General features: G+C 35.8%; 1 protein-coding gene across 2 annotated transcripts in view; it reads right to left on the bottom strand.

Moving 5' to 3' along the window:
* The window catches only part of LOC127850272 (RING finger protein 17-like), a 121,783-nt gene that overhangs the window by 40,849 nt on the left and 61,831 nt on the right, over window positions 1–19,103 (bottom strand). For both annotated transcript variants that reach the window (XM_052383165.1, XM_052383166.1), the window contains 8 exons: window positions 17,980–18,155; window positions 16,760–16,822; window positions 13,464–13,633; window positions 11,582–11,681; window positions 5,895–6,096; window positions 4,381–4,567; window positions 2,864–3,014; window positions 1,729–1,938 (listed from right to left, as the gene is read on the bottom strand). In XM_052383165.1, coding sequence (XP_052239125.1) covers window positions 1,729–1,938; window positions 2,864–3,014; window positions 4,381–4,567; window positions 5,895–6,096; window positions 11,582–11,681; window positions 13,464–13,633; window positions 16,760–16,822; window positions 17,980–18,155 — 1,259 coding nt within the window. The remainder of the gene's footprint in view (window positions 1–1,728; window positions 1,939–2,863; window positions 3,015–4,380; window positions 4,568–5,894; window positions 6,097–11,581; window positions 11,682–13,463; window positions 13,634–16,759; window positions 16,823–17,979; window positions 18,156–19,103) is intronic.

The following is a 19,103-nucleotide window of genomic DNA, read 5'->3' as shown; positions in this document are numbered from 1 at the left end:
CCGTATAATGAATCAGCTGATTGATTGCGTCATAAAATGACATTCTTATTGCGTCATTTTCCCCATTTTTTGACGATTTATTATAAACGCGACTTATTTCACATGTTTTCTACATGTACTGTATGTCGACATATCTGAATTGTCAATTGATCACATTTTCCTTATTTCGTGTAATGTGCATTGTTTATAACCAATGCATATACTTTTGACATTTAACTTAAAAATTAAGAATGTACAACAAGCCATACACATATCGCACAATTCATGAATAATCTGCTATGTTTGCTTTCCCATTTAATTCACGTTAGGCATAGAGCTGTGTAAAGTATAAGATGGTAAAAATAGCACCACACGGGAATTTTCTACTCATTTATCTGTTGTGTACTGGAATGTTTTCCATTCTTTGTGTATTTATATATTAAATTATTTTCTCGTACAGTAAGGGCATTTACCATAGATAAATAAAACATTGTGCAAGTTTTAACATAATTATGTTTGTATGCAGAAATCTGCAAATGCAACCGAGTTTACCAACGGCTATTATTAGATAAACTGCTCCGGTTCATTTGAACAGCAGTAATGTAGAGTACATGACGAAGCGTGTGACGAAGAAGAAAGTTTATTGAGTTCATAAACTCATTTGAATAAAGTGATAGGATGGCATGAGGGTCTTTATTTAACTATGCTAAAATAATTATTAAAGACCCTAGATGCAAAATCTTCAATTATTGAGTTAAATGGATTATTAGATGGATTTTAAAGGATAATTAAAGGTAAGATACTAGTTCTTACGTGTTTTGATTTTTGTTTGTACTTTTGTCGTTCCCTGTTCTCGGGGAAATAATTTTAACATGGGCGCCATTGATGCATCGGATCACACACGGCATACCCATAACATTATATAAAAAAACACGTTCTGCGCGTCCTTAAATTCGTCGTCCGAAGTCGGAAAACGTATTGCCCTGTATATTAAGTCAAATAAAGTGTCAGTCGCTGCAATTGTCTGTTTACTTGTCAAAATTGTCAAGGTCGTCGATAGCTAAAGAAACTTCAGCGTACAGTTTATATAGTATTGACAGACCTGTACAAAGTCGCGCCAGTCAAAAATCATAAAAATCGACATTTAAAGTTATGGTAGCCAGAACTAGGTCGTCGATGGTGTACATGTATGTTGACATCGACAGACGACAGCATTTTGTCAGGAGCAATCGCCGCCATATTGGATTTTGATCATTTTCTTTCGAAAATAAAATGAATTATAGTAAAGTAAAATCGTCTTTTCGCGGTCGTAATGTGTTAAAATTCGCATACTGCGTAAAATTGAATCGAGGCATATGGTGATATTTTTACTTGTTTTACAGTTTGTGTGTGAATTTTTTAAAGACTATTTTGTGTACCTGAACAAATACATGTATATCACTACGCATGGTTACATTTGTTAGATTTTAAGCGCTTTTATGACTGAATTAAAATTCTTGTTAAGGTTATTAGATCTATTTATGTTAAATGTCACGTTCAAAAAATCAAATGGGATAAATAGAATACTAGGATTAGCGTTGAATACAGAGAAGTTTATGTTGCTCGGCTCAAACACCGAAAGCGCTCGCCAAGGCTCGCGCTTCCGGCGTTCTAAGCCTCGCAACATAAACTTCTCTGTATTCAACGCTAACCTAGTATTCTCTATGTGTCAACCTGGAGCTATCATTCAACTGTAAACAAGTTACCCACCCTTTTGATAAGGTAGAGTCTCCTATTGGTGACCAGATCTTGCATGAACTCTATGGAAGATTTCGACCACTCCGCCATCCCACCTGTGGGCTGCAAGCCGTACAGCTTGGAAGGGAAACAGAAGCTGGCGTGACGTCGGAACTGTCGCAGGATTGCCCGTACGTTGCTGGTGCTAAGGACCTCTTTGAAGCCATAGTCAATCATGAACACCTGTAAAGAAAAGGCCTATCAGACATGAAGTCATAGTCAATCATGAACACCTGTAAGTAAAAGGCCTTGAAGACTTGCAGCAACAGTCAATCATGAACATCTGTAAGTAAAAGGCCTTGAAGAATTTAAACCTTCATCAATCATGAACACCTGTAAAAAAAAAGGCCATGCAAACTTGGAGCTTTAGTCAATCATAAACACCTAGAAGGAACACCACAAAGACATGGAGCCATAGTCAATCATAAACACCTAAAAGGAACACCACAAAGACATGGAGCCATAGTCAATCATAAACACCTAGAAGGAACACCACAAAGGCATGGAGCCATAGTCAATCATAAACACCTAGAAGGAACACCACAAAGACATGGAGCCATAGTCAATGAACACCTTCTGACTAATATAAAATATAATGCCCAATCTGTATATCAAGTTTCATGATCATGTCTAATGTACATTTCAAGTTTTTACAATATCATTGGGTAATCGCATTGTAATAGGATATCCAAGAATTTTACATTTCTTAATAAATCAATTGCATATGCAAATTAACACATACGTAGTCATGACCATTCTGCTTTTTTTAAGAGTAGCGAGTGGCCATTATATTTTGTTAACATAAAATGTTGCTTTCCATTATTCAAAGTAATAAATTAATTCACCACAAACATCAACACTTGGTAGATTGACAAAGATAAAACCGAAACAAACAAGATATATTCATACTCAGAAGTCCTTTGATGCCTAAAGAGTTAAAAAATATGGCTAATATACAATAAATGTTGTAATTATTAGAATTGAACAGTATTTTTCTGCATTTCATCAAGGTATGAACTATCTCGAAATTTACACCTAATTTCTGCATAAATGTTGCCTGAAACGTTTGCCTAATTTATGCATAAATGTTGCCGTGTGAACTCCCTACCTCCAGCAGTGTATGGTGTAGCAGCTTGATGACCTTAGTGCGATACCAGCGCCCCTTACTGGTGGAATACGCAGCGCAAAACGAGCCTTTCTTCAGAGCAATCTGCTCTACCTCAGTGTTGTGGTACGCATGGTGTAGGTCCACCATTAACCTGTAAGGAGAAAAAGAACATACCAGTCATACAAGCTTTATTCTGGGGAAAACAAGGCTTATTGCAGGTGCGTAAAGTTTCATTCCAGATTGGCCTGTGAAATCCACGAACACTTTCGGTTTACTATAAGAAATTCAATTACAATTAATGAAGGAAATTACTAATAGGTTCAACCATACATGAGTAACTAACAAATTTCACAAGTAGAGTAATCCTACTCCTAGTATTTCATAATCTTGCAATAATCCTTCCGAGAAAACAAACACTTTAAGTAAATACTGATTCAGATTGAAAGTGATTACATAAAATAGAATGTGACTTTTATTTAAAACCCATAAAATTACTGCAATATGTGAAAGTGTAAATGTACACATAAGACCACTAGCAAACAAGTGAAGGGACTTGTCCACACATTGGAAAAATGACATTGAAAAATAATGTTGGAAATTTAAACAAGAGCTATCTCCATAGGAAGAAATACGCCCCCAAAAAACACTTTTTCGAAACCTTAACGCAGATTTTGAAACCTAAACGCAGACCCTAAGTTCAAGGTAAAGGTCAAAGGAGTCAAAATTTGTTTGCGTATGGAAAGGCCTTGTCCATATACACATGAATACCAAATATGAAGGTTACATCTGAAGTAACATAGAAGTAATGAGCATTTTTCAAAACCTAAACGCTAAAGTGTGACAGACAAATGGACAGACAGACGAAAATGCGATCACTATATGCCCACGTTCGGGGGCATTAAAAAAAATACATACATTACAGGTAAACAAGTAATATAACACACCTGACTAATAAAACTGTTAAAAATACTTAACTGTTTACAGACAATAATGAATTGTAATTGATCAAAAATTAAATGTTTGTAATGCTGCAATTCAGATTTGGAAAATACGTACTATTTATGAATATTTTAAAAAATTTGCTGTAAAATACTCAAGCTTGAATTGCATATTAGTAGCCAGTAATATTGTGCTCCAAAAGGTCTTGAGTGAGATTCCTAGACAACACAAAGTTTTATTGTAAAAGTTTATTTCTTCGTATTATAATGTTTCACGATTATTCCAAGCATTATAGATTTGATATAAATATTACATACAGATTGTACATTTTCAAGACATTAAAAACAAGATGTGTTTGTATTGCAAAAATTATGGCCAATATTAAAGTTTGACGACAACAAACCAACAAACCAACAGACAGGGCAAAAACAATATGTCCACAAGTATAGACTGGGGGACATAAATAAAATCTGTGCACAATACCCACTAAGGCACTTTTAGTGTCACTTACATAACATAACTGTTTCTGACCAAACCTTATAATATAATCTTTTGACATCCCCCATTTTTTTACTTACTGGTTAAGGCCCTGGTCTCCCGCGTCCTTTTTCTGCAGGTAGAACTCAGTGGGGTTGACAAAGTGCGAGATTTGCACCTCAACCTCTGGCTGGGTGACCTCCTTTGACGGAGTTGCCTTTCCTTTGCTGGAGGGTTTCTCCGTGGAGCCCTTGGCCCCTTTCTGTGGGCTGCCTTGTACAGGGGTCACTGCAGTGGACATTGTCACTCAAAAATTAGCATGAGCCAAGCTCTGGGAAAACCTGGCTCATTTCCTGTGCATAGTGTCATATCAGATGAGCCTGTGTCATACCAGATGAGCCTGTGTCATACCAGATGAGCCTGTGTCATACCAGATGAGCCTGTGCAGGCTGACATGCTTATCAGGGACAACACTTTCCACTTTCATTGCATTTTTTATTGAAGGGACCTTTTCACGTTTTAGTAAATTGACAATGTTGTAAAAAATTGTTTCAGATTAGCATATGTTCATTGTTGAAATGATATTTGTGATGAAACAGTCAAACTGAACATTTGCCATTCTCTAAAATATCCATTATATCCATCATTTACGATTTAATAACCTGAAAATTATCAAGCGTTAACAAACATGAAACATTTAAATAATTTGGAGAGTTCTGTTGTTATCGTTATATTTTGTGACATTACAAGGATTGCTTGTATAAATTATAAAATACAACACACTGATTCACTATATGTGCAAGGATGGCCAAATGGTTAAAGCGCTTGACTTTTACTCCAAGGATCAGTCGTTCAAACACAGTTAAGGAAGATTTCTCTTTTTTTAAATTTCATTCTTGTTTTTATAACTGGAGGTATTTAGTTCAAATGTTTACATTCATCAATGTAAAGCATTTTATAACAAACTTCAATACATGCAAAAATCTGAGAAAAGGCACCTTTAAAAGAAGCTGTGCTGACTGCACAGGCTAATCTGGGACGACACTTTACCCTCAAGCAAAGTTGTCCCTAAGAATGTATCATATATATTTCACCCATTCAGTATGACCAAAACCTATATGTATTTTTAACACACCTTATGTAGACCCTTTTAACACCAGCATGACACTCTAAAATTTTGTAGATTTTCATTGATTTTGAAACTATTAAATGAAATAAGTCGTTCAACTGATTCAAATCTATCAGATATCATGTAAATTAGGTTCTTTGGGCTAAAATACAAACAAAATTAAATCAACATACCTGAAGCTTAAATTGATAATGAGCTTGATAAAACTCTATTAAAAAATATTCTTGGATTTAAAGTATTGTATATATTATTGGAACATTTTACTTACAGAACTCTTTCAGTGAAGCTGCTTACCAAAAGTATGTGCATCTTAGTTATAAGTCACATAGGATGTTGTTGAAGCTGTCAATATTCTAGCAAAATAATACAACATTACACATGTACATAATATTCAAGATGTTTTCAAGATATATGACTCAAACATATTCCATGCTATCTAACTCTATACTGCTATCTTGCAACACAAATCATAAATACAACACACACCTGTCCCAGATGAGCTGGGACTCTTTGAACTACCCTTGCCCTGGTTTCCATGATCACCCTCACTGGCCTTGACCTTGGCCCCAGCCTGGGGTTTCACGGCGGGTCTCTCCGGAGAGCGGGGCGGGGTTTCTACTGCCTCCTTGTAGCGTGGGGTTGGCTTAGAATTGCGCGACATCCACACTACTGGTTTGTGTTCGAGATCCTGTGAAATAGAAGTTCAGACCAACCTATAGTATAGCGTATGTTTTTATTTTAAGCAATTAACATTGTCCCTTTAAAACAATGTTTTTGTATCTGGGAATGTATTCACAACATTTCTTTGAGAAATCCTTACTAAATTTACACTTACAATAAAGATATTCGATAAAATTTTCTATAACAATTCCAAGTTTTTTTTCTCTCAAATGGATACAATTTAAAAAATATTGTATTAATATTAACTTGTTAATATTTTGAATGTAAAATGTCGCCAAAAAGTTACCTGGAGACTTAATCCACTATAATTCATGAATTTCCTTATAATGATGACAACCATTTTATTTGCCTATTTGGGAAAAGTACCGGTACCAGCCCAATCATGAAATTTGTGGGCGAAAAACCTTGAAATTTGGAAAATTTGCGTCGTGAAGTCTTCATATTGTGATTTTGGTTAATTTGATTTTTTGCTCCCAAATACTTTAAAATTAATAAGTAAATGTTGTCCAGTTGCCAATAATATATTTACTTGCTAAGGTTCAAGCCATAGAGCTGCATATGGAAACTAACTAAATATTGCATTTTATGTATACAACAAGAGATGTGTTTGTCAGAAACACAATGCCCCCTATTGCGCCCCTTTGAAATAAAATTTCAATATATAATTTGGCAAGTTTAGAAATGATCTCCCTTTTAAAGCTTGTTAGTTCCCTTGAATTGTATTTTTTTACTTTTGATCTTGAAGGATGACCTCAGGGTTTTTTTTTACTGAGAAAGTGATGCCGATAGTCTGCGTCTTCCCCTTCCAGAATTTTTCCCCATAAAATACAATTTCCCCTCCAATAATATCATTTTTCACCAAAACATAACGTTGTTAAGCATTTATTTCAGTTTTAAACAATTATTGATAATTTTGATTGCTTAATTATCCATCGCAATACTAGCTTATTTGTGGTGGTCGCTAAAACACGTTAAAATAGAAATAAGCGTCTACGGAGTTGGATTAGAATGTGTAGTTTGCGGTTCCTGTTAATTTTTGCAAAGTCATGCGGAACATTTCGCACTTTATCGCTGTTAATTTTGGTAGAAGAATCCTCAAACTAAACGTGCTTACATCTGAGTCGTTAAGGGCATGCTATATAACGTAATGGATAAAGGGAAGTCACTCTAAATGTCATTTGTGTTTGTTAATTTTTAAAAAAATGATTTTGACAGAAAACTTCTTTATTCACCGGGGACGAACCAATTTTTATCACGTGACCGAAAAAGTCAACGCCGGTTGAAGAAACAGTCTGTGATCTTGCACATTAAGGTAAGTTTTGTTGTATTCTCATATGATTGAAATTTCAGTTTTAAAAAAGCGATAGTCTATGACACAGTATACTAACTAAAATTTAATTTGATATGATTAGATGGCCTTTACTGTTTCCACTTTCCGAAAACACTTCGACACAAAATTCTGATATGCAATGCAAACGCTGTTTGTGTATGTGGTTTTGATGACTTTCTTAAAACATATTGCTTTAACGAGTGAATTAGTATGATTTTACTCTTCAATTTAATATATTGAATAACATTCATGACAAAAATAGCGGTGAAATTTGAAAAATATCTTATTATTATATTTTGTTTGTGAACATTCAAAGGATAATGAAACGCACACTGTACACATGTTTGGAAGTCTTCAAACTGATGTTTACTAATACGAAAACATTAACTATATAATACAGTATGTCACTACGGAACTTCAATTGACGACATTTGAACAGAGGGGGAATATGCTAATCAACACATTTATCAGAAGCATGATTTCAACATAATCACTTAACTAAAAACCATTCCTCATTGGGTTTTTTGTTTAAGTTTGCTTGTCACCAAATAAGTATTGTAGGCGACACATCTAAACAGCAAGCAGTTAACGATTGTCCGCATTTTAGACCTTATTATAATCTTATGCGTAGTCTCAAAGTAGCAATAGTACGTATACTCATTGCTGCCTATATAAGAATTGGATGCAAAGCTCTGCCACAACAAAGTATCATTACTGTCGACTTTATACACAAGAATCCATTAATTAAACTAGTCTGTAATCGGCATTTTTAGGATTTATCATACGCTCAATTGCTTTTTATCTATGATAAATGAAATTCTAATGAAAATTGGCGGAATTCTTCAATTTCGTTTTCCACAAAACATCATTTTCTTTCCAAGTTGATTTTTGTCCGTCAAAATACTAATGGATTTATTTTTACAAATATTGTGTCACATCCAACCATATGCGTTTCTTATGCCTTTTAAAACGTTTTAGAAATATATTTTAACAAATGGTAATTCTTTAATTAAAGAAACTTGACGCTTGTGTGTGAAATTTTTGGGAAGATATTTAAATCGGAGTGGGGGTTAAAGCTTCATGGTTAGCGCCAAAGAGGGACTGAACGATTCGTCTGTAGTGAAAAAATATTTTGCACAACACAGGCGTTCAACAGACACAGGTGGTATATTTTTCATATACAACACTAGGTTCTGTCGGTTTAAAAATTAAAATGCAATTCAACATTCTCACTGCATTCTTAGCGAAAGTATGTTTTTGATAACCTAGTTACAAAGCACTATTTGAAATGTTTTGTATAGTGTTTTCAAAATTAGACGGCTTAAAAATAACATTTAGTTACTAGTTTCGTGCATAATGTTGTGTTCATTATAGTGTATAGTTTTTAACGACAATAATAGCCCAGGTAAAATTTCAATGCAAATTGTCACTGAAAAATGGGAAATTACACTGTATAAATCCAGTATACGTAATTGGACCTTTACAAAATTAATGTTTTAATGCATATATTGGATTGTGTTACGCGCCATATCTGGAGGGCTTCTGACGACCATCATTTTGTTTAGTTCCGTATTATTATGGATAATATTCTGTGTCTTTTTGTTCTGTATTTAATTATATTATAACACTTCCATTTGTTTAAATTAGATGCCGCATTCGTGGTGTTGAAAAGTCGATCCCCTGTGAAAAATGCGGCACAAGGATTTCAACGAAAGTTTACCTGAATCGTCACGTCTGGAGGGAGGTAGCTGCAAAGCAATTTACCTGTTTAATTTGCATTGCAACACTCCGAGAGAAAATTGGCCTTCAGGCCCATCTTGACACCCGCCAATGGAGAGAAAACTGTGTATGTGATATGTGTAAAAAGAGGTTCAGGCACCGCAGTAGTCTATCAAAGCACAGATCTGCAAAACAATGGGCCTAGTCATCTGTTGTATGCAGTAGTCTATCAAAGCACAGATCTGCAAAACAATGGGCCTAGTCATCTGTTGTATGCAGTAGTCTATCAAAGCACAGATCTGCAAAACAATGGGCCTAGTCATCTGTTGTATGCAGTAGTCTATCAAAGCACAGATCTGCAAAACAATGGGCCTAGTCATCTGTTGTATGCAGTAGTCTATCAAAGCACAGATCTGCAAAACAATGGGCCTAGTCATCTGTTGTATGCAGTAGTCTATCAAAGCACAGATCTGCAAAACAATGGGCCTAGTCATCTGTTGTATGCAGTAGTCTATCAAAGCACAGATCTGCAAAGCACCGGGCCTAGTCATCTGTTGTATGCAGTAGTCTATCAAAGCACAGATCTGCAAAGCACCGGGCCTAGTCATCTGTTGTATGCAGTAGTCTATCAAAGCACAGATCTGCAAAGCACCGGGCCTAGTCATCTGTTGTATGACGATGGTATGACCAAGAATTATTCTTAACCCTTTTCCTTGCATATGTCTTACCAATGTGCCGTGATAATTTTCTTTATTAGTTATAATACAGACTGTAAAACAATAATATATAGTATTACGCGTGATTTTGCATCCGAAACATTGTTTTCATATCGTTTATCTTGTGTGTTTTTGTTTGGTATTCCTGTTGTTTTGTATATGATTATTGTTGATATATTTATTATTCTGATTTAAATTAAGTATGATAATGGTTGATCTCATACGAATTATCGTGTTCATGATTGCTCATCTGTGATAACTGTTGATCTAAACCTATTACTTGTTATTTATGTTGATTATCTGTGATGATTGTTGACCTCACCCAAATCGTTGGAATATGCATTTGTAATCTGCGATTTTTTTAAATCTAATGCGAATCAATATGCTTGAAATATATTTGCGGTGATGCATCTTTGTCTCATTTGAATCATTGTACGAATAGTTAACAATTACATTTAAATCTGTAATGCCTTCTCAAGTTGCACATAGGCCAGTTTTATGTTTTGCGCATAAGCCAATCGTTTCTTTTAGAATTTTGGCCGTCGATCTGATTATTACGTGTCTTATTGCGATACGGGATATTCATTTCAGCAATAAAACCATTTATCTCCAGATTTTTTGCGTATGCCACTATCTCAACCAACCTGCGTTTGCCATAATCCAGCTTCAGCAAACTGTGTTTGCTCAACCAACTCGCGTTTGCATATTTTTGAAATAGCAAGAACTGATCAAATAAAATATAAAAACATCAACTTTTATCTCAAATACAGTGAATAAACACAAATTAAGCATCGTGTGCTCTTATTTTTCAAGCAATATGATTTATTCGTGAATCGAAAGTAAAAATATATAAAATCAAACTGCGTTTGCATTGAAAATCTAAATTTTGTGTAAAAGTGTTCTTAAAAACTGCAAAGCTTCGAAACAATTGCAATGCGTCTTAATATGCGAAAAGGTATGTAACATGTCATAGGCTTTGTATTTTTTACATATTCTTTATATAAGGATTAAAAATAACTGACGGAGCGGGATTCCTGATTCAATTCAACAACCTGCGTTAACTTGTGTGGTCACGTGACAAAAGTTGTTCATCCCCTGTGTTATTGTAATTTGGAAAAATTTCATCAAGATTTGATTGGGAATGGGGCCGTTTTTTTTGCTTTTGGAATGCCTCTATTTTGCGGAGACGCGGACAGTGGTGAAAAACCCCTGAAATCAGAATAGATGAGTTATAGACATTGATTAAAACGTTTTTATTTTTTTCCCCAAATATGTCTCTTTCGCCCTCTATTTTCCCCTTTCACCCAGCGTCTTCCCCTTTGTCTAAAAAAAAACCCCTGGACTTTGACCTTGACCTTTCACCACTCAAAATGTGCAGCTTCATAAGATACACATGCATGCCATATATCAAGTTGCTATCTTCAATATTCAAAAAGTTATTGCAAAAGTTTAACCAAGGTTTAAGTTTGAGGCAGGCAGGCCAAAAACAATATGCCCCTGATCTTTCCATCCGGGGGCATAATAAAATAATTAAGTTACCTTCAATTGGGAAGGTCTTCGACAGCAATTAAGAAAATTGCAGTTTTTTCCTGATTGAGAAAGTTGGGTTTTGCGGTACTTTATAAAGAAGGGAAAAAATCGCTGTATGATTCCTCAGATGATTTGTGTATACATGCTTTGAACAGATACATTCATAGGTGGACTTATACAGGGATTGTTGTACTTACACAAGGTTCAGGGAAGGACCCACTCCCCACAGTGTAGGAGAGACGGGGCACGACTTCCTTCACAGCCGTCTTGATCTCCTTCATAGTCTGGGGTTTGGACCTGCAACCAGGAACAAATGTGTGAGATATTATACATAAGGTAATGGCCAAGTGCTCACAAATGAAAGTCAAAAATGATGATAATAAGTGATGTTCTTGACGTGTGTTGATAGGACAGATTATACAGCAAAATGCTACAAGAAAAGGCTATTGGAATGAGTGTATAATATGACTTCCAACATATACATAATTGTCTCTTTAATTTGATATTTGCATTTATTTTTCAAAACAACTAATTCATTTTCACATACTGTGAAACCATTTATTTTTGTCGGCACAAAATTTCGCCCTTTTCTTAAAAATGACTATTTCGTCCGCTCTTAAATTCGTCCATTCTGGTTTTGAAAAAAAAAACAAAAACGCCCGATTTGTTTGTAATACATGTAATACGCGGTTTCGAAAAAATCGTGCTGGGGAAAGAGAGTTGACACTTGGTAGTCACTTGCAGGAGGTGGGCCTTGTTTGGCATATGCCAATTAACAAGTCTGTTATTTTAGGTGATAGTAACTGTCCCTTATTATTTTATGTCATTGACACGTTCTTTGTTATGATTAGCGGATAAGTGGGACTGAATAATCGTTAACGAGTGTTTTAAACAACGAAGCCAATTGCCAATTAGTCTTTTTTCATTACTATCATGGTCAAACTGATCCTTTATCGGCGCCAATTAGAGAAGGTGCGAACATTATGGGTTATAATTAGCGTAAGCAAATTATTTTGGTCATATTTCATTAAAGTTTCAAGCGTTGATAAACAACAGTATTAAATCTATAAAAAAATGTTTTTGTTATAAAAAAAAAAAGTAAGGTTTTTTTATGTATATGTACAAAAATAGTAGATGCAGTTAAAACCAAACAACCAAACACAAATCAAAATGTTCTTTATTAATTTGTAACAAAGCGCAGAATATATTTCAGTCAGGTGTTGATCACACATCGTCATATTTTAATTGCGTTTAATAGTATTGTCTTTAATCCGGATTCGCCGCGTGTAGGCTGTATAATCTGCAACACCCCTGAAAAACACAATACACACAATGGGTAATAAAGTTGTTAACAATTAGCGCTAATCAACACTGTTATACCTAAACGAAGTCAACGCATTCGATACAGCCTTATTGCATTCGCGTTTTACAGGAAATGTCAGTTGTCAGTACACTGTATAATGAACACCCCTTTGTGTCAAAACCGGATTTAACTTGAGTGTGAATAGTCGACTGTTTCATGTTCTTTGTATCAAAACCATCTGTGTATCTGTATTATAAGAATACCGGTCAACAAACAAGGTGCGCGCTTCCACATATGGGTATTCGGACGTTCAAAAAATTGACCTACGGTTTAGCGTTCATGCCGTCGAACGCATTAAGCAATATAACTCGTTTTTTTCACTATTTCTTTATTTGCAAAAAATACTAGTGGCTTATAACTTACCTTGCAATCTTTTTTTCTCGCATTTTGCGAGTGTGCGGGTGTTAATTTCGAGCCCTGTGTTTATGCGTGGATTACGCTGGATTAAAATGCCTCATGCCTACGGTAATTCAGTCTTATTTGTTTCAAATATGGGACATGATTGTTCGTTAGGATCTTGAATTCGTCCATTGGTCGAAGGACGAAAAAGGCGAAAATTAATGTCGGATGAATAATAATGGTTTCACAGTATATAGAGTATTCAAAACATTTAAAGTAGTCCAGCAAACTGACTTATTTATATAGTTTCTCTGCTCTTCTATATGTTGCACTAAACTATGCATAAAATGAAATATTTAAATAATTCAATCATTTACCAATTCCCAACAGATCTTGCCATCCCAGCTTCTACCATTCTGATGTTGATTGATCTGTACATGTCCTCCACATGTGCTTCCCGTAAAACCACAGAGAGTCGTGGTCTCGTTGCCATCACTTTCATGACAAATTTCTGCATTGTGAGCTTCTCTGACCAGTATTGAAGCTCCTTCAATAACAAGCAAGACTCTGACAGTATTACAAGCAATACAGAACAAGGCTCTGACAGTATTGCAAGCAAAACAGAACAAGGCTCTGACAGTATTGCAAGCAATACAGAACAAGGCTCTGACAGTATTGCAAGCAATACAAAACAAGGTTATGACAGTATTGCAAGCAATACAGAACAAGGCTCTGACAGTATTGCAAGTAATACAAAACAAGGCTCTTACAGTATTGCAAGTAATACAGAACAAAGCTATGACAGTATTGCAAGTAATACAGAACAAGGCTCTGACAGTATTGCAAGTAATACAGAACAAGGCTATGACAGTATTGCAAGCAAAACAGAACAAGGCTCTGACAGTATTGCAAGCAATACAGAACAAGGCTCTGACAGTATTGCAAGTAATACAAAACAAGGCTATGACAGCATTGCAAGCAACACAGAACAAGGCTCTGACAGTATTGCAAGCAAAACAGAACAAGGCTCTGACAGTATTGTAAATAATACAGAACAAGGCTATGACAGTATTACAAGCAATACAGAACAAGGCTCTGACAGTATTGTAAATAATACAGAACAAGGCTATGACAGTATTGCAAGCAAAACAGAACAAGGCTCTGACAGTATTACAAGCAATACAGAACAAGGCTCTGACAGTATTGCAAGTAATACAGAACAAGGCTCTGACAGTATTGCAAGCAAAACAGAACAAGGCTCTGACAGTATTGCAAGTAATACAGAATAAATCTCAGACAGTATTGCAAGCAATACAGAACAAGGCTCTGACAGTATTACTAGCAATACAGAACAAGGCTCTGACAGTATTGTAAATAATACAGAACAAGGCTCTGACAGTATTGCAAGCAACACAGAACAAGGCTCTGACAGTATTTCAAGCAATACAGAACAAGGCTCTGACAGTATTGCAAGCAATACAGAACAAGGCTCTGACAGTATTGCAAGCAATACAAAACAAGGCTATGACAGCATTGCAAGCAATACAGAACAATGCTCTGATAGCATTGCAAGCAATACAGAACAAGGCTCTGACAGTATTGCAAGAAAAACAGAACAAGGCTCTGACAGTATTGCAAGTAATACAAAACAAGGCTATGACAGCATTGCAAGCAACACAGAACAAGGCTCTGACAGTATTGCAAGTAATACAGAACAAGGCTCTGACAGTATTGCAAGTAATACAGAACAAGGCTATGACAGTATTGAAAGCAATACAGAACATGACTCTGACAGTATTGCAAGCAATACAAAACAAGGCTATGACAGCATTGCAAGCAACACAGAACAAGGCTCTGACAGTATTGCAAGTAATACAGAACAAGGCTCTGACAGTATTGCAAGTAATACAGAACAAGGCTATGACAGTATTGAAAGCAATACAGAACATGACTCTGACAGTATTGCTAGCAATACAGAACAAAGCTCGAACAGTATTGCAAGTAATACAGAACAAGGCTCTGACAGTATTGCAAGCAACAAGAACAAGGCTCTGAGAGTATTGCAGGTAATACAGATCAAAGCTCGGACAGTTTTGCAAGTAATACAGAACAAAACTTAGTGGGACGGACAAGACTGACAAAATCTAACAAAAAACCATCGAAGACAGGTGATGCTCCTCAAAGGTTTTTTATCACAATATTGCACTATATATTCAGATAAAAGGAAACGTCTTGAGGGCACAGTAGTTGGGGGGACAAGAATTTTTTTATAGAAATTTTCAAAGGGCCATAAACTGTGAAAAATCATCCGACCAGAATCCGCTGATAATATGCACATCTCCTCTTGGTAGTGAAGCTTCCCATAAAGTTTCATTGAATTCCGGTCATTAGTTGCCGAGAAATAGCTGGACAAGAATTGCACTATATGTACAGTTAATGGAAAATTTCAAAGGGCCATAACTCTGTGAAAAATCATCCGACCAGAACCGGCTGATAATATGCACATCTCCTCTTGGTAGTGAAGCTTCCCATAAAGTTTCATTGAACTCCGGTCATTAGTTGCTGAGAAATAGCCCGGACAAAAATTGTGCACGGACGGATGGACACACGGACGGACAGACGAATAGGCGACTATATGCTCCCCCAAAAATTTTAGGGGGAGCATAAAAATGTTCTATATTTACTAACCAAGAATCGGTATCAACATCAGATTACTTTTTGAGGGGAAAATCTACATACAACTGCAAATGAATATTGCTGTGCTGTTGTTTTTTTTCTTTCTAAAATTTCTTCAAATAATATGTAATCTTCTTAATAAATTCCAAAATCGAAACAGTTTGACACCACCAGCATGTATCCCTCTTTACAACTTTCCTTTCACTTGTATTACAAAAGTTAAAAGTACTATAGGGTTAGTAAAACATGCTGCAAGTTGTATGCATAGTGGCTGTTAACAATAACCTTAACAGCATTTTAATATAACCATAGAATCACCATACAACTTAATTAATATGGTTATGTAAGTTTTTTTGCTTCTATAGTGAGGTCCGTAATTAAAGTTCCAGATGAATTAAAATAAACTATTAATATATATATAATTCCAACATATTGTTGAATTATGTAGTACTTTATATCATTTCTATCATGATGTTATATTAATTAATTTGAACAACTTTGGAAAGTATGTTTGCTGCCAGAGAACGGAAAAATGTTTTAGTTTTAACATTTAATTATATACATTGGATTTAACTGGTCCGGAATATTATATTCCAGGCGGACACTTTTTGAAAGGTTGTTGGACAAAATGTCAGACACTTTTCTGAAGTCTGGAAAAAACAAATAAATACAAATGCTTGAACAGAATTGCAAGCAATATAGGACTCGCCTACAAATCACTATCAACTCTAGATTGTGATTGGCCTTAATTGTAATGACCTTTATCGGTAAGTAAGTAATGCTTGATAACCATTTTCCTTTTTCATTTATCAAAGCAATATTATGGGTTTAATACTTTTCAAACATGAACAAGACATTTGAGCAGAAAAACATAAAGCCTTTGTTCAACATAAAATTCAGTTTTCCCATCATTCAACACAGTCCCACGTTACAGAAACTATCACAGCCTCCCAACCAAAACCCCATCTCCAACTCCCCCACCCCACATCCTGGCTACCTTGTTTGTCCACCCAGTGCTGGTGTCCAGTGGCTCAACATCTTTAAGGCTACACACCACAGCCTGAAAATAGGAATAACATTACACACTCCTTACAATAAGATATTAATCAAGAGCACCACATAATGGGTGCCACGCTCGGCTGCAGATGCTGTTTTGAATAAATGAAAGCTTGTCAGAATTTTTTTTTTTTTTTTAGGTCACAGTGACCTTGACCTTTGACCTAGTGACCAAAAAATGGTGTGGCGTGTAAAACTAATCAAGGTGCAGCTACATATGAGGTTTCAAAGTTGTAGATTGAAGCACTGTGATTTTACAGCCAATATTCAAAACCTTAACAAAATGTTAAGGTTTTAGCACGACGCAGACGGCAAACGGCGGACGGCGAACAACGAGCTTGCTATGAAACTTGGGTTTTCTCCGAAAACAGCCATGCTAATAGGAGATACAGAGTGATAAAACCTAAAAACTGATTTTTTAACAATGTCAATTGATGATTTAAGATTAAACATAATAGACGCTTCAGCAAATGACACTCGTATTCAAATTATATGCAACAATGTGATCCAACTATCGCCCTCTTTTATCATGGTCTCATTTGTTCATACAACAAGATGTGTTTGTGAAACACTATGTCCCCGTATATGACGTTTGACCTTGAAGGATGACCTTGACCTTTCACCACTCAAAATGTGCAGCTCCATGAGATACATATGCATGCCACATATCAAGTTGCTATCTTCAATATTGCAAAAGTTATTGCAAATGTTAAAGTTGGCGCAAACCAACCAACAGACCAACCAACCAACCAACAGACAGGGCAAAAACAATATGTCCCCCACTACTATAGTGGGGGACATAAAAAGAGCAAGTTGAAGGTTGAACATGAACCCATCCAATCAGATATATCAGGGCTGTACTATGTGAAAAAGGAGTATAATGCATGTAAAGTGTCGTCCCAGATCAGCCTGTGAAGTTTTAAAAATAAAATAAAAGAAGAAAGTGTCGTCCCTGATTAACCTGTGTGGACTGCACAGGCTATTCTGGAATGACACTTTTCGCTCGTGCATTTAACCCCTTTTTCACAAAGCATGGTCCGTATATAAATAAACAGCTTGTGATAGTAATCCTTTACCAGATTACAAGACCTTGTAGCCAGCTATTGTTTTGAGAGTTCTGCAAAAACTGCTTTTTGATGCAAAACATTGATGGGTCACTACCTGAGCAGGAAGGATGAGAAAAGAGTCAAGGATCTTGCGAATGTTGAACACGTTGACACGCTCAGTGTTCCCATAGTCCACATACTGCACAGTGACATCCCGGTTGCCAGGCAACTCTATGACCTTGGCCCTGTACCACAGGCGGTCTCCACTGAACTGGGCTACACAGATCATTCCTGAATGGTAGACAGAAAATTTCACATGTTATGTGTTGTCGGTTGTTTATTTATGTTTCTAGGCAAATATTATTAGCAGTCACTAAAAATTTAAAAGTCAGACAGTAAATCTTACAGACCAATAACTTAATGCATAAAAATATTATGACAATGAACATTTTTATTAAAAAATTAAGTTTTTGTTTGACCATTTTGTTGATAATTCACACATTAAAGACTACAGTTTTATCAATTATGTTTGCTGAAATAAAACAATCTTAAAGTCAACAGCTATAAGCTAAACTGGCCGTACAAATTCTGAACTACTCAGCACAGGGCTTCACAAATGATGTTTGATTGGTGGACAAATGAAGTATGCATTCTTGTAGCAATTTGAAATTTAAAGACAGGGCATGACCCAGCACCACATCTCAATGAAGTTGTTAGACTCATAGAAAGTTTGCTTCAGTTTAAATGAAGCTCTATTGAAAAGCTAGGTATTTGATGTCAAAAGAGACATATTGTTGATATTTGGTGTGATCTGCAACTGAGGTGGCAAACCAGACTACCTGCAGGAAACCCACCTGTCCTGACCAATAAAGTGACCACCAACCAAACTCACATGGAAAGCAGAGATAGGTAGCCAAGGTGAGTAAGTGTACCAACCATTGTGCTAGCAAGTCAGTAGGACAAGTTACATTTCTGATTTCAATAAATATGACAAATATTTACAAACACCTTTTTACCCTTGCCCCTCATACACAAAAATCTGCAAATATCTTTCAAAATACCAATATTGCTTACTGTAATGTACATCATCAGCAATTCAGTTAATGTTTCAATAATGAACATTTATGTACTAATGCATACATAAATGTGTGCTTTGCATGTATTTGAAATGCAGTCCGCACAAGCTTATCACGGACGACACTTCCCCTTTTATTTTATTTTCCCTATAAAGGAAGTCTT

Source organism: Dreissena polymorpha, chromosome 11 (genome assembly GCF_020536995.1).
Source record: "Dreissena polymorpha isolate Duluth1 chromosome 11, UMN_Dpol_1.0, whole genome shotgun sequence".
NCBI classification, from domain to species: Eukaryota; Metazoa; Mollusca; class Bivalvia; order Myida; family Dreissenidae; genus Dreissena; species Dreissena polymorpha.
Note: the sequence above shows the minus strand (reverse complement) of the source record. Positions and strands in the feature narration are given on the sequence as shown.